This window comes from Hetaerina americana, unplaced genomic scaffold (assembly GCF_022747635.1).
Source record: "Hetaerina americana unplaced genomic scaffold, ioHetAmer1.1.p SCAF_10, whole genome shotgun sequence".
In the NCBI taxonomy this organism is placed as follows: domain Eukaryota; kingdom Metazoa; phylum Arthropoda; class Insecta; order Odonata; family Calopterygidae; genus Hetaerina; species Hetaerina americana.
Genome location: NW_027286070.1, coordinates 54,821,458 through 54,837,936, shown reverse-complemented (window position 1 = coordinate 54,837,936; position 16,479 = coordinate 54,821,458). Strand labels below are relative to the sequence as shown.

The window sequence follows — 16,479 nt, the reverse complement described above, 5'->3', positions numbered from 1 at the left end:
AGATCCCTCCCTGACCTCTCCCCACTCCATTCAGCCTCTCCCATCCGACATCTTCCTACGAGAACCGATAAGGTGGGAGCGAAGTGCCGAAACTAAGCGAGATGGAACAAAAGCCTCCTCGTTGGGGGAGGGAGGGAGGGGGGGAGAAGCTCTCTGAAGGCGGGAGCGATGAGGAAGGTGGAGAAGTTTGGAGGGGCTGCTCAAAGGAGGTGGCGTGTTCCACCCAGGACGGGGGGGGCTCGAGGGGAGGGGAAGAGGGTTACGTTGAAGGGGGAATGGAGATGGCTTCTGTGCCGTTCACGTCTCTTTCAATCCCAAGTGCTCTTTCGGATGAATAGTTAATGGCCAGCTCTCTTTCCCTCTCTGTATCATACGGTCCTTCCCTTGGTTTCCTCACTCCCTCGCACTCACCATCCTCTCCCCGGCTGCACCACACGCTCCCTCGTGTCCGCTCCATCATCCTTCTGTCTCCGCTCCTCTCCTTCTCACCCGCCTCTCTCTTTGTCTCCCTCACTGTAGTGCCTTTTTCGTAAACCTCCGTCTCCGCAACAAATCATAATCCTTCGTCGTATATGTCCTATCCTGTTCCCTGGCAACCTTTTCTTTCCTTCATAGCTCCTTTGGTTGATATCTTACTTGTATTCTTTCTCGTGGTTAATATTTCGGTTTTTGTAGACACTCCATTTACGAGCATCGGTAAAATATCATCCATCCACGAACATGGCAGTTTCTTTTCCTTTTTTTCTTCCTCAGTTCCCGACGGATTATTTTTGCTCGCCCTTTTTTTAAAGTCGTCGTCAAAAATCTCTCGCTCTATAATATTTAATTATATTTTGATTGTCTCTAAAATCCATTCTGCTGATATTGCTTTCGTTGTACTGGGTTACTAGTCCTGCAGTTTCACGCGTCTCAACCCTCCCTGCTAGTTTTTCTTCTTTCCTTTCTACCGTCCGAGGTTAGCGCGGTGGAATCAGTGCGTTGACCTTTGACGCTTCAGGGCTTCGGATTTGAATCCTCGAGTTTAAGTTGGGAAGGAGATCTTCCGCAGCGGTATTCCAAGATCTTGTGCTTGCGTTTTATGCTGGAGGGAACTCTCAAAACGTGGTGATCCCTTTTCCTCATCTCACATTCTCTCTCATCACCTTCCATACGATCTTCCATCTACCGTTTTCTACCAGCCAGGATCCACGCATACATAAACTGAGCTCGCCCAGAAATACATGCACATACAAACATTCATATACTCTTACAGATCCTTTCACACATGCATATTTTATGTATGCATGTGTGTATATATTTTTTATAGGATTAGAGGAAAGAGATAGAATGTGCATATCATATCCCATTCCTCAATGTCTATAAATACCCGCAGGATATGTCATCGTCGCCGTTCGTTTTTCATGAATGAGTGCATGTGTATATATGTGGGTGCATGCTTTTTATTTGTGCTTGTTCTGATTTCCGTAGCAATGCATGGCATATCATGTGTAGGTAAATGCATTTTACTTGAAAATAAAAAAAACCATTTGCCACACAATTAGAAATGCTATAAAATAAGTCTAATAATGCTGTAATATGGTTGGCTTATTCACATGTTAAGAGTGTGAGGAGTTAATTCTAATTGTTTCGAGTCACATCAATTGAAATTAGTGCTTTTCCAAGTTACCATGATCATTTCCAGTTGTTACCCATATTTTATGGATTTTATTTCTTTAATTCCATTTGTAGAGTGCTATCAGAATAGAGTGCTGTGGTAGTGCCTTGTACTAAAAATTACATTTTGTGATATTTACATAAATGAGACGCCTTTTCCTAGCTACGGGCGTGTATTTTGCAGTAAGATCGGATATATATAATATTTTGCTGTAAAATCATATTAAAACGAGCCACGCCAAACTTCAAATTAAAAGGCATCGTATTTTTCGCTGTATTCTTTTCACAAGATTTGGCTCTTGTATATCCCAGTCAAATGAGAAGGAAAGTTTCATCCATATTCACATAACAGGCAGAAGAATAGGAAGGAAATATGAGGCTGGAGGGCAAAGGAACGAAGGGAAAAAGGAGTTCCGAAAAATTCGGAAGTTGATGTGGGAAGGGAATTGGAAGAGAACAAATCGAGATGGATTGAAATTCATATGAGCGCAATATGAGATCATTCAGGGGTACTACGAGTGAAAAAGGGAAATTTTAGGAATAAGACACTGACCATTAAGTGACGGCCAAAATTGATGGTTCTCTCCTAAACGCTCCCGTAAACAGCGCTATTGGGAGAAACTCCAGTAAAAGCATCATCCCGCCATTGTTCTCCGTATCCAAAACTCGCGCCTCCCGTCTATCCTCTCTCTATCTCTCTCTCCTGCCGTCAACACCCTTATTTAGTCCTCCCCCTTCCCACCTCAATCCCCCCACTCAGTTCCCCTCCCTCCGCACCCATCCACCCCAACCCTTTACCACACGCCCCTTAGCCCGCCTTGCCACCCCATCCCTTCGCACACCACTGACCCAGATATCATTCCCTCACTCTAGGCCAAAGGTGGGAGGGGTCACGGAGGGAGGAGGAGGGTGGGTGGATATGGGAACGAGACGGGGGTGTGGGGGCAGGGGATATAGAGCGGGAGAGGGAGACGGAGAGAGATACGCGCCTCAAGGGCTGATCCCTTTGTGTTCCATTCGCGTAATGACGCCGGGGCGACCAGAGGTGGAGTGGGGGAGTCGCGACCCTTCAAACGATCGTCATTTCAGGCGTCCCCGACGACACGTTTTCCCGCGTGCACACCTTCGGCGCCGCTGATTAGCGTCCGTATTATTCGTGAGCGCGGCCCAATCGTGCATTTCATACGCTTGCACGACGCGGTGCGCGAGAATCGCGGTGTTGCACGCGCTCGCCCGCGACGCACGAAACATATCCACTTTTCTTCTTCTTCCTCTCCACTCCCTTCCTTCCCACCTCCTCCAACATACACTTTTGTGTTCCCGCCCTGCCCCTTACTCTCCCCCGCGCTTCCCCCAGATCCCACGTTTCGTCGTCTGCCACCACCCCTCCGTCCTTGGTCTCTCTCTTCCTGCCCGAGCGAGCGACACACGGTGTGTCTGTGTGTGTGTGGGGGGGAGGGGAGAGCCTTCCCCCTTCTATCCTTCTCCTCTCAGCAGTCTCTCACTCTCCTCCCCCTTCACGACTCCTTACCTTAACACTTCTCTCACCGAGGGTGGGTAATCTTTCTCCATTAACAAAAAGCAGAAGGAGTGCACGATGGAAGGACTTTCATCCGAATTTATCCAACTTTATCGTAAGTTCAAGTTATCGTGAGTATACATCGCGTGTTGCGATGTTGAAGTATACAAGCATTAAATAACCTTTGTGTTATTAAAGGCCTTCATGACGTAATTTTTACTCGCAGGAAGTGTGCTATTCGTACAACGGGTGGAAATAGGAATATATATCAATGTCTAATTTCTTATTTTGCCATGAAGGCACTAACGGGGTTTTTCTATCATTTAACGCTCAATTAAGCCACTCCGGTATAGTTAAGATTTCTATGACACCCCGGTATCCGATGTAATACTATTCCTTCTGGCGCTGATTATAAATTACAATATGAATGATGTAGCGCAAGAGGAAGTAAGGAATCGTAAGATAATATTAGTAGGATTCATTATCTTGTCACCTTCGTGCTTCAACGTTGATGTGATCGTTGTTACGTATAAACTATGTATGTGTAAAGAATAATCATGTGAAAAAGTTTTATCTTATAAGCCTACATATAAGTTGGAGCCTAAAAATTAAGTAAATGTAATATTAACCATTTATTGCCTCAAAGAGTGAAATTACAAAACGTGATTTCGAAACCAAGTTTTGAGATAAAAATGGCAAAATTTTACTTTTTTTATTGGCACACTTATCAACATAATTATCAACTATACAGTACCCGTCATTAGATGATTCCCTCTGAAGTAAATGCCCTATCCAAGGTTTCAGAAGACATTTTTTTAAATGTTTTCTTTGCTTAATTTGCAATGGTCTTCCGAGATTGAACAAACAACACCGCAGGAAAGAGTAAAGAAATTCTCTTTCATGTTTGAATTCATTAATTTAGCATTTGGATGAGATTTGTACTTTGAAAAATACAATTTGGCACTAAATTTGGTGGCGTAGAATATTATTTTAACTTTGATATTAATACTTTTTATCACTAATTTATTTAGGTCTCGCGATATTCGCTATCTATTTAACCTATTTGTTTTTTGAGTGTCATATGATGTCATTCATGAGATAAGAGCAATAGGATTTCAGGATCAGTTGTTCTGCTTCGATTTTTACATGCATCAGTGTATTATTTATCAATTAACTAATGGTATAATTATGCCGGTAATAGTGAATTTAGGAACTTCTCAAATAAATAAAACGATGCAGCTGATAAAGTATTTGTTCCGACATCATATTATGCACTTCTTTAGTTGTTTAGAGCATTGTGCCATGGTGATGTGGCATTTACATGGTACTATTTCTGTGAGCCATTTTTTACATTCCCATGTTACACTCTAACAAGTCATAACTTCCTATAATTATGGCATCGTTCGTAAGTTATGTTTACAAACTTGTTAAGGAACCTGTCTTTTTTTCAGGCTTAAAATTATTGCACAATCATCGGCATGAATTATATACGCTTGAGAGCGTCTAGAAAGATTTGTGACTGTAACAGGAGCAATAGTATTGTTTAATATGTAATGATGACGATGAAACAGCGTGTTATTTATCTTTTTTAAATGGAAGATATATCATTAACATTAATTATTTAGTTTTAAATCTGGATTAATGTGTTTATTGTTATTAACAGTCATAGGATATTAAAAATTGCTATTGATTTATCTTTTTATAGAATATATTTTAGAATTGAATCTAATGGTAATTTACCTCTATATTGAGTGATTAAAGCTGCAAAGATGGGCTTATAGAACTGTGTTTTGAGCATTATCCCCACCCTTACGGCATTACATCTTTTTTAATTCATTGCAAAGATTATCTTATGGCGGGAGATTGCGATTATTAAAACCTAGAATTGGTTTTCTTCCGTAAAAAGGTCGTTTCCAATGTAATCTCCTAAAATTTTTATTCAATTAAAAAATTCTAAAAAATCCTATCTTATTAACTTGAAATAGGCTTTATATAATTCCCTTTGGCATTTTATCTCGAATTATACCCAAAATAATGGGCATGTACAGCTTGTGTACAATAGCAAACGTGTTCATTTCCGATAAAATTGCTTTCGAAATGTTGTTGAGTTGTCCATATGTTGATAAATTCATCCTCGATTCTATGACATGTTTACCTTTCCGATGATTTTCCTGGTGAAGGGGAATCGTTGTGTCAATCGGAGTCAAAAGGGGAATCGTATCAATACATTTAATGCGAAAATGTATTATTTCGGCATTTTATATTTAGATCAGCTCCAATAGAGTTTTTTACCCGTCTTCCAAGCTTATAGACTCACGCTCTTGAAAAAAAGAAACCCACTCATATAAACATGATTTTTTATCTGTACATGTAGTTAAAATTTAAATATATCATTAAACAATATAAAAAATATGTAAGCTTTATTCAGCAGTATTTTGGGACCAGTATTACCGCATAAGCATTCGCACCCTCTTAATAGAAGAAATTATTATTGTTTTGTATTGATGTCCAATGTGATTTATGGTAAATTTTATCGCTCAAATACTTCGCTTCAGTGAATATGGTAATTTATCAATACTGAACTTTTCTTTGGGCGCCACAATTATAATGGCAAAATTTCGTCATGGCGCTACCTTTTTGGTACCTATGTAAAGCAATTCATTCAATGAATGTTATGACATTCACCATCGGTTTTAACAATCAAGGGATAAAGTATTTATTGAGATATTACTACGAATACTTCAGCCACATCTTCCATCGCTCCATGAGAAATCGAAAGTCTATTGGATTATTTGTATTTATTGTGGTCTTTATGAATGCATCCCTTTTCTCTGGAAGACAAAATCTAGCCTTCTATTGTGTTCCCCGATAATATATTACTGAGCACGTTTACTTTCTGTCTGTACATCACGTCACGAATGTACAATTTCCCGAATAGGTAATACACAATTTCGCATATGCTAATGATCTATTTACGATAGTGATTCTGCTTGGCCCTACTAGAAAATACCGAAGTTTTGAATTAATCACCGGATTAGTTTTCATGTCCTGTCTCTATTCAGGAGGTCGCCGCGTTGCAGGTACCAGCACGTAAATAGTCAGTGACCCATTTCCCAGAAATGTAATTTAAAGCTCGCTGGATTATGCGGAGAGTATTTTGGAGTTTTGAATGCATTACTTGCCGTCGCTAATATGCTCGTGTCTTTCCGGGTGAATGAATTTCCTAATGGGAGGAAAAGCTCCGAGAATGTATTAGACGCGAGATTTCAGGGTTTTTTACGGAGCCCGAGGAGACTTTAACGTGGCGACGACGGTCTATTGGAATGGACGCTTTCCCCGGGCTCAGGTGTCTGAAACGCCATCGCCCTTGACTCAGAAATCTTGTCATTACCTGATAGTAAATGGGAAATATTTGGAAGCTGAAAGAGAAATAACCACTCACACTCCATACTTTTTAGTACATTTAATGTTCATCCGTTAAGGAAAAATGATGGATATGATCCTCAAAGTACTTTTTCCACATTGAAACAGCGTATCGCATAAATAGATTAAATTTTTCCCCCGGGAAAGTTCTTTATACAGTTGTCAGGGACACATGGAGGATTGACGAATATTTTAATATCCTAACTTTCGTAAAAATTAATTACGATGAAGATATGTAGAAATTCAAACTGAAGGGAAATGAGCTTTTTACTTCGGTATGAAAAAATTTAATTTATCCTTTCTCATCTCCTACGCATTGAACTCCAAAGAGAAGAACTCTAACTGCCAGCATCAAGTTTTAAAACATCCTACTCGAATCCCGTAAAGTTCTATTAAATATATTCAAGGAGAAAATCCAAAGAAATAGTATCCTCTTAATTGGAATTATATCTGAGAAACATAGTCAGTACCAAAGGAAAAAATGGATAGTATACTCTGAGACCTGAGTTTCGAGGAGAATGCTTTGGGTGGGTTTAGAAGGAGAGATAGAAGTGGGTGGGTGGAGCGGAGGAGATAGGTTTAATATTTCTTTTTTAAGGTTCAGAACTATGTTTATCTGTGATGACCAAACAAAAAGTGCACTGATGGCCTAATGTAAGGAAGTTAAATGATATTATTGGAAGAATGACGCTTCAAAGAGTTCTAAATTTAAAATTAAGTTTTTAAGCGCAGTAATGTCAGAGTATTCCGGGAAAAACTGAACCCGGAATTACTAAACAATGATTTTATACATTTCTTTGACCCATAGGCACGACATAAATGAACTCCGGTCAGTGAAAACTGAAGAAAAAGAGCATGGATGTATTTGACCTGGAAAACTTAATTATGCACTAGGACATGTTATTTTAAGTTCAGCGCATAGATGTTGCATAAAATATTTAACTCGTCTCATTTTAATAACATTATTAGCACTTGCTTCAAATGCACGAATTTGAAAATTTACACCATCATTGATGCATTAGAAGTAATCAAGAAGGTTTTGATCATGGTAAAAATTTCTGCCATGCTAGCCCGAAAGTTCCAATTGGGTCCGGCTTCAGTATTTTACGGAATGTACTGACATTACAGCACATAGAAATAATTTCCAATAAAAATTCCTTGAAGCCTTATTCCTTCCATTATTTCATTTAACCTTCTTTCACCAGACCATCGATTCATTTTTAAGCTCATCATAAACCATCCTAGTTCTTTACCTTCTCAACGAACAATACCGTATGGAATTAAGGTAGGATAATTTAAATTTGACGCTGACTGATAGATTTTCTTCCTGAAACACTTATATTTACCCACCTATAATTTTAGCGTATCCTTGAGTTTATGATTGAGGCGGAAGATTAAACGCGTGACCCTGCCAGCCATTACACAGACAATGAGGGGAATTGGGTGTCGCCAGAGTGATATAACTGAACATGACCTGGAAGGAATCAGAGACAGTGGTCCAGCATGAATACGATGAACAAAATGGAAAAGGGTGCGGTGGCATTTGCTGAGAAAGGAGCAAATATCAATACGGAATGGAAATACTTCACGTAGGTGACTCTGAAATGGAGTCAATGGGCGTGTAATTTCATTTAATTCCTCCAGCAACGTAAAAACCATCTTCACACGATGTCCTTGTCGGTCGCTTCCCATTTGATCATTTCCTTCAAGAGAAGAAACAATATACATATGTACACACACACACGTGTGTGTATGTATGTATGTGTATGTGTGTGTGTGTATATACCTGTATATATCGTATATGTATGTGTATAGATTCTTTTACATGGATGCCTTTATAAGAAAAAGGGGTAGAAACGCATAATACGAACACATGAATGGTGGGAAGATGGCATCGAGGAGATCACAGGCTCAGAAAAGCTTCCTTGACCGGGAACCACGGGTCTTCGACTTGCCTAATCGTTGAGCTTTCGAGGAAACGTATCATTATTATTATTAGGTAATCTACCGGTTAAGGTAGGTTTTTGGATGGACAAAATTACTAATTAACAATTTGTGGACCCTAGAAAAACACAACATCCCACTCTACATCAGGTCCCTCTTCTTCTCTGAGTACTTTCTTCCTCCCTTCATCCCGTCCAACATTCCTATCCTGTTCCTTCCCTTTCCTCGTTTGCCTAACATTCTCCCCTCAATCACAGTCTTCAACATCCCACTGCCGGTCAGTACACCCTTCATCCACTTTTCCTGCCTCCATAGGATTTCTCCCAACAAACCCCTCTCTACGCCCACCATACCAAGTACTTCCTCGTTTGTTTTCTTCTCTGTCCATTTCACCTTCTCCATTCGACTCCACACCCACATTTCAAAAGCCTCCAGTCTACGTCTATCCTCCTGCTTCAATGGCCACGTTTCTGCGCCGTACATAGCTACGCTCCATATCAAAGTTTTTACGAGTCTTTTCTTAACATCCTTACTCAACGTCCCTGTCATCAACTCCCACCTCCTCGTGAAAGCCTCTTTGCGTAGCGCAATTCTTCTCCTTGCGTCCTTACTACTTTGACCGTGTTGGTCCAAAACACTTCCGAGATACGTAAACTGTTCTACCTGCTCTAGTTTTTGCCCTCCTATTTTAATATTTAGCTTAGCCTTTTTCTTTCTAGAAAATCGCATAACCTTTGTTTTATTAATATTGATTCTCATCCCATACCTGTCGCACTGAATTTCCAATTCACTAAGCAATGCTTGCAGCCCCTTGGCTGACTGACAAACTAAAGCTTGGTCATCAGCAAACCTAACTGATTTTACGAATTCCCCCCCCACTTTCATTCCTACCTCGAGTTCTTCCCATGCCTCTTTAATTATTTCGTCTGCATACAGGTTGAACAGCAACGGTGATAATGGGCAACCCTGCCTTACACCTCTTCCTAACACTGCCCATCCGGACTCCCCGCTTCCCACCCGCACCTGAGCAGTCTGAGACATGTACAGGATGCGGATTAGCCTCCTTTCCCTCAAATCTTTTCCTATTTTCTGCAATATACTCATTAGTTTTTCCCAATTCACTCTATCAAACGCTTTTTCGAAATCTATGAAACAGGCAAATACCTCCTGGTTATGTTCTATATTCCTCTCGATTAATAATCTCATTACTGCAATGGCATCACGCGTACCTCTCCCCTTCCTAAACCCAAACTGATCATCCCCTAAGTAATAATTTGCCCTACTCTCTATCCTTTTGTTTATGATCCTGAGAACTACTTTAGCTGCGTGGGATATCAAACTTATCGTCCAGTAGTCCTCAATCACACTAAAATCTGCGGGGCGATCAACGCAACCTTATCCCTCAATTATTTGGCCAGGAGATGGCGTTATGGAGCTAGCGAAAGTTAGGGAGGGCTTTCATGTTTCAATGTTAGTAGCTTTAGGGGAGGCGACCGACAGATGAGGTCATTTGCGTCATTATAGATGAGAAAGGAGGGAGGGCGGAGAGGAACCCGGCGTCAGCATTAGTCTACTCTTAACGAAAGGCGCCAAGGGGTCCGAAGTTTAGCGTCTCATCCGACGGACGGCGCACTCACTCAAAGTGCTCTCCACAAATCACCTTAAGTGGGGACCGGACCACTGAAAAAGACCTGCGGTCACCAGGATTCAAAACCGGGCATGTCTCTACTTCCAAGGCAGCACCTGTCGTGAATTGATTTTATTAAAGAAAATGAACTTAAATTACAAAACTGATCCTATTTGAATACCGTGAAAATTCACCGAATTACTTTCTTCATGCTCGTTTCAATGAATATACTTTGTAACTTCCACACAATTTTTATTCGTACTACCGGTTTCAACGCAACGGCGTCATCATCAGGTACAAACATTTTTCGGGCACAGGGTTGTATATATATGCACTCTACGGAAAGGAATGTTGGGGGAGGGTGGGTGGGGGTGAATGGCTAATGGGAGGGAGAGGGGTTACGGGGGGGGGGGGTTAAGCCGTGTGGCTGGCAGGTAAAGGTCCATTGGCGGGGGGGGGGAGGGAAGGTGGCATGGGGGAGGTGAAAGAGAAAGGAAGTTTTTGGGGTGAACTAAATGAGGAGGTTGGAGGAGGGAAAAAGAGGCATGATACAGGGGTTTTTTGGCACATGTTATTTCCTGAAGGAGATTTCCAAAATTGGGGAGTGATTTTTAAATAAAATTTCGTTGACCAAATGTCCACTCTTCATGTGTCTTCTTATCTCCAGTTCTTCCCATTTGTCCATTCTTCTTCCCTTTTCCACGACGTGTAGTATTTCCGGGTTGAAGTCGCTGGAGTGGTCCTCCTCCCACAAATGTTTCGCAAAGTGCGATTGTTTTAAATTCCCCGTGCGGTGGCTGCGTTTGTGATCCCCCGCGCGTGTGAGGAAGGATCTGCCTGTCTGTCCGATGTATGTGGCACTGCAGTCATTACACTTCAATTTGTATATACCACTTTTGTTGACCCTATCCACCTTGTCCTTGGTATTATTTAGGAAGGACCCAAGATTATTGATGTTGTAGTAGGCTATCTTAAGTTTGTCCCTCGGGAGGAAATTACCTATTTTTTGGGAGATGTAGCCGTAGTAGGGGAGTTTACACCAGCGAAGGTTTCCGTCCGTAGCTTCACTCGATTTATAAAGAAGTTTTCTCGTTCTTTCGAGGCGTTTTTTATAAAGAATTTTCATGATTGATGTTTCACTATAGCCATTTTCGGATGCGATCTCCTTTATAGTTGACAATTCTTTTTCGTAACTATCTTTTGAAAGGGGGATGTTTAGTAATCTGTTTATCATGAAGTGGAAAGTGGATAACTTTTGGCTTATGTGATGGAGTGAGTCGGAGGGGATGATATGATCTGTGGCAGTGGTTTTTCTAAAAATTGAGAAGCTAAAGCCATTCCTCTGTTTTGAGATTGTAATGTCCAAGAAGTTGAGTTCCATGTTGGATTCCTTTTCACATGTGAATTTTAAATTGCGGTCGCGCGAGTTTAAAGTGTTCAAAAAACTGTCTAGCTGTCTATCGGTTCCTGTCCATATGGCAAAGATGTCGTCGACATATCTAAACCAACAAAACAAATTTTTGATGCCTATTGATTCACTATTGAAAAACTTTTCCTCGAAATCGTTCATGAATAAATCAGCAAGGAGCGGTGATAAAGGGCATCCCATTGCTAAGCCTTCATTTTGTTGATAGAAATCACCATTGAATTGGAAATAGTTTTGATGCACACACACTTTTAGCAGTTTCACAAATTCTTTGATGAACTGTAGGTCTGCTCCTTTGTTCTTGAGAACCTCTTCGGCCACGTCCACTGCTCTGGATACCGGGATGCTTGTGAAGAGGTTGGAGACGTCGAAGGATACAAGGGTGTGGTGTGGTGGCGGAGGGGTTTTGTTGGAGAGTTTTTCACAAAGGTCACTTGAATTTTTTACTCCGTATTTCGGCTGGAATTCAGTACAGTCCCTGAACAGGGAATTTAGATAGGCGGCAAGTTTCCGGGATGGGGCTGTCACACTGGAGACTACTGGTCTAATGGGAGTATCCGTTTTATGGATTTTCGGGAGTCCGAAAAATCTAGGGGCTTTGGGGTTCATCACTGTCACTTTGTATATTTCGTTATGTTTGAAAATATTAGGGGAGGATTTGATTGCTTTTAGGACAACCTTTTGGAATTTTATGGTGGGATCACTGCGAAGTTTCACTATTTGATTGCTGCTGATAAAATTGTTGCACTTTTCAATGTAGTCTTCTTTGCTCATCACGACAACTGCATTTCCTTTGTCCGCTTTTTCTATGATAAGGTTGTTATCTTTTGTGAATTTTTTCAGAGATTTTATGGATGTTAGCTCATTGGATTTGGTTTTTATAGAGCCTCTATTTTTTAACAGGTTTGGAATTTTCTTAGCTAGGACCGTTTTTAAGCCTATGCCGTTGTTATGTAGAGCTACATCACAATCAATTAATAAATTATCTAATTCCCTGTTACCAAACGGCAAATTGGGGACGTATTTTAGGCCCTTTTCCAATATTTCCAAGTTTTGGGGTTCAATGGCGACATTCGATAAGTTTACCACCCTATCGTGAAATTTGTGGGGCGGTCTCTCTCTTGGCTGGTTTTGAGTGATAACGCCTTCGTTTTTTCTCAGGCGGTTGATTTTGTCCAATAAAACTGACCTCTTTTTTTGGGCGATTTCACTACTCCGTTGTCTCACGTAGTCGTCTAGTAGGTTCCATTCGATCCAGTGGAGTTCCCGGGTGAGTTCAGTTTGTAAGAGGAATCTGTAATGGGCGATGCTGTCCCTTTTCTTGTACCAGGCTTGCAGTTCACTCTTGACCCACACCGTTCGGGCGATCCGTGTGGCGTGCCTTGCTGCTGGAGACTTGATGTTGGTGTGCAGGTTGACGTAGTTGGGAGTGATACCTAGGGCAAGGCATACTTTCTTCATATTTTATTGATATTTTTCAGTTTTTCATATCTAGTAAGGAAGTAGATTTTTAAGACTTGGTAACAAAATCTACCCTTCTATCGCTTTGCTTATTATTTATAGTAACTCCCGGTGACAAGCCGAATTAACTGACTTTGAAAACATTTCATAGTCGCATGATATTTCACCAGTGCCGTTCAAAGTATAAACAGTCGGCGGCTCCGACCTTTCCCTGACAATTTCAAGCCTCCCCCCGCCTTAAAAACTTACCTCAGTGGAGTCGAGAGATTTTTCCACGAAATTTCACGAATGAGATTTAGCGGGGCATTGCCTAATTCCCCTCCTCCCAATCTTCTCCACCCCCACGACGCGCCCCGCATCCTTCGAATCCCATTTTCACCGAGGAGCAGGAGGTGGGGAGGCGTAGGAAGTGGGAGAAGGAGGAGAGGAAGGCCGGCGGGAGTTGAGGCAAGTTGGGGGTGGCGAGGGGAAGGACGGGTCCGTAGGCAGAAGACGCGGAGCTGCTGGGCTAATTACTGCTCTCCAAGGAAGAAGGGTGGGCCGAGGACGTTGGAGGGACATGGGGGGGAAGGGACGGAATGGGCGTCGGAGTCGCAGGTTGTGCGGGGTGGAGAGGGTTCCCAGGGGCAGGGAGTGAGTTCCAAAATTTTCATTTCGGTCGGAGAGGTTACAAGACCGGTGGGAGAATGGGGAGTAAAAGGTTTCGTTCGGAGGAATTCGTTAAGGGATATGAAAGCGGCAGGGTGGATGGGTGGTGTGAGAGGGAGTGGTGAGGTGGCGGTAATGCTGGAAATGGTATCTGTATCCGTCCGAGGGGCACCACGAGGCAACTAATGGGCCACTGACATTCTCTACCTAACCTCGCCGCCTCCCCCCTTCCGCTCCTCTCTTCCCCCGCCACAACCCGTCCAACTCCGCTAGCGTCCTCAGTGCTCCCTCTACCCGCCCTATCTCCGCCCTCTCCTCTTGTAACAACAGGGCGGAATCCTGTACTCCAAGCTCCTTGCATGCGACGCTCAATTAGGAGTCGGGGTACAGCGGAAAAATGTACCTCCGTGGGGATTCTAGCTCAGGAGTTGGAGGTAACTCTCCCGCTCACTTAACATTCAATCACCTGGTCCCATTTTAAAATTATTTTACCGTTTATCCATTTTTTACGCCCACTTAATGGAGGAGACAATGTAATCAAATGATATGAAGAATAATAAAGTGGAATAAAGCATTCTATATAACCTATAAAAAATGTCACTTTTTACATGCGTTGTTATTACTTTTTATGTGACTGAAATAAATGTGTGCACTTAACACGAAATTTTAAGACTGAATATGCTTTCCTTATGATTTTAATGGACATCGTTATGGAGTTAATGTATTTAGGATATACGGACCTTAAAGTGATGTTGTATGGAGACTTAAACATGCATTTTTGGTAGCCTTTCCAAATAACTTTTTCAATGACTCTGGTAATTATTCTATTTAGTCTCAAATACTAAAAATGTCTAAAAATAATAAATAAACGTGCAAGGTTAATGTTTTTTTTTATTAATCGTGTAAAAATCTTAAATAATAATTTTATTGCCTCATTCTAAACTGAATAGATCCTGAGATGTGTGGAAAATGTCCCTTGATTAAAATTCTTCTTGAAGTTTGTTGTAGAAATGCGTATTCGATGAATTCACCAGTATTGAATTTTTCCAGACGGAAGCATAATGTATTTCCGACAAAAAGTGTTTAATGAAATCGGTAGCCCAAAAAATAAATTGGAAAAGGTTCTCGCCTCTCACAATGTATTACAGCTCCAGTTGAACGGGAAGAGGAAGGAAGAGGGCGCTACGTATATCCCGCATCCATCTATTATAAGCATTTGCGTGTGCTCGGAAGTGAAGGGGCTTAGAGAAGGAACAAGGAAGGGGGCTGCTGTAAGGTTGTGGGTAGGAGATAAAGGACCACCTCCACCTCTCCTCACCTAAATCGTATTTGGACAAAGTTTCTCTCTCCAGTTATCCAAAATTATTTTCCTTGGACAAATTTCGTTTTTTATTCTTCCCACCCCCTTCCTGGCACGATTATTCTCTATATTAATCCAAAAAGCACTAATGAGTTTTAAAGTGCTCGTTTTTATTTTTCATCTTAATGGAAAAATCAATGCACGGAGAAGAAAGACGTTTTTCGCGGAAAGCCCTATTTCTCTTTTTTTTGCTGGTGAAAGATTTTGATTTGAATTCCTCTCTCGAGAGACATTAAGTACCGCGTTAAAAGATGAAATATTCTGCACCAAATTCACATGAAATGCAATGCGTGTCAATAAGTTGAGCCCCGCATAAAATGCAGCACATTTATGTATTCAGCTTATTCTTAAACTGCAGATCCAGGAAAAAAACTAAGAGGTTTTATTTCGCCGTTTTTTCTCTCTTGTTTTGATATTATATGCCGTTTTAATATTCGTTTAAATTTAGTATTCATGCATGGGATGTTTGGTCAGATTCATCAGTTTAGATTTTCTTCCCTTCCCAATTTGAATGGGACAGAAATTCTATTTTATTTAAGATTTTCATAATTTTCTTAGGCATAGACATTAAAACTAACAGTTACATATTTTTTTAGTATTTTTAATATTTGATTAATTTTGCAGAAACTATGAATTTCTTTAAAATTCCAATTTAAAAATTACCTGGTTAAAATTAAAAAGCATTTTTATATTCGCTACATTTTTAATAATTTTCCAGGCATATTCTCCATTAATTATTTTCTCTTATCCCATTAGAATAAATATTAGGGCTTAAAGGAATTGTTTATCATTCAATTACTAGGAATATTAACTGGTATAACTTAGGTGATGGAAATCAGTGCTTGAGAGAAGTCTGTCTTTAAAAAATCTTCTATGTTCTCCGTGGACAAAAACTGAAACAGAATTAATCATTCAAAATTTCCTTTATTTTCAATATATTTTAAGTTCTTCCCATTGGTGTTCACGCTTCTCTCATTAAAAGAGATAGGCCATGGAGTATTTTACTTAATTAACGTTTCGTTAAAGTTTGATTGTTCCATAAATTAATTTTTAATGATCTGATTTTAATGAGGAATTCCGCGTTATCCTCAAGTATTATTTTTGAATATTATTATGATGCATTCAATTGCGGGGTTTAAAATATTTATTGGCTGAATTTTAAAAGGGAAACAATTTCTTGGAAAATAAAATCTCGACGTAACTTTATATCTTAATCCATGGTCGTTTATTTCGCTCCACGATTCCATAGAAATTGAGATAGAAAGGATTGGAAATATATTAAAATGCCTAGCGATAACAATTAGCTCCTGTGCGACCGTACATTTTGAAGCGTTTCGAGAGGATTCTAAAACAGTTTTACTTGTGGCTATTAAGCTGGCCAAGTGGCTGCATTGACCAAGGTTTGCATCACTTCCCAA

General features: G+C 40.6%; 2 protein-coding genes across 5 annotated transcripts in view; one reads left to right on the top strand and one right to left on the bottom strand.

Annotated features, from left to right (window-relative positions):
- LOC139700136 (protein turtle-like) overlaps positions 1 to 16,479 on the top strand; it is a 744,763-nt gene that overhangs the window by 462,544 nt on the left and 265,740 nt on the right. The window lies entirely within an intron of this gene.
- LOC139700335 (uncharacterized) lies at positions 6,469 to 13,053 on the bottom strand. The gene is made up of 2 exons (XM_071598975.1): positions 11,842 to 13,053; positions 6,469 to 6,591 (listed from the first exon to the last, which is right to left on the bottom strand). The coding sequence occupies exons 1-2, from the start codon at positions 13,051 to 13,053 to the stop codon at positions 6,469 to 6,471; spliced, it is 1,335 nt and encodes a 444-aa protein (XP_071455076.1).

What these genes read in the sequence shown, in the direction of transcription:
- LOC139700335 (XM_071598975.1), bottom strand. Translation starts at nt 13,053, where the DNA reads ATGAAGAAAGTATGCCTTGCCCTAGGTATCACTCCCAACTACGTCAAC. An exon ending in AATTTGTGAAACTGCTAAAA is followed by an intron (nt 6,592 to 11,841) that starts GTGTGTGTGCAT and finishes TTTCTCTTTCAG; the next exon opens with CTTCCAAATATTTCCCATTT.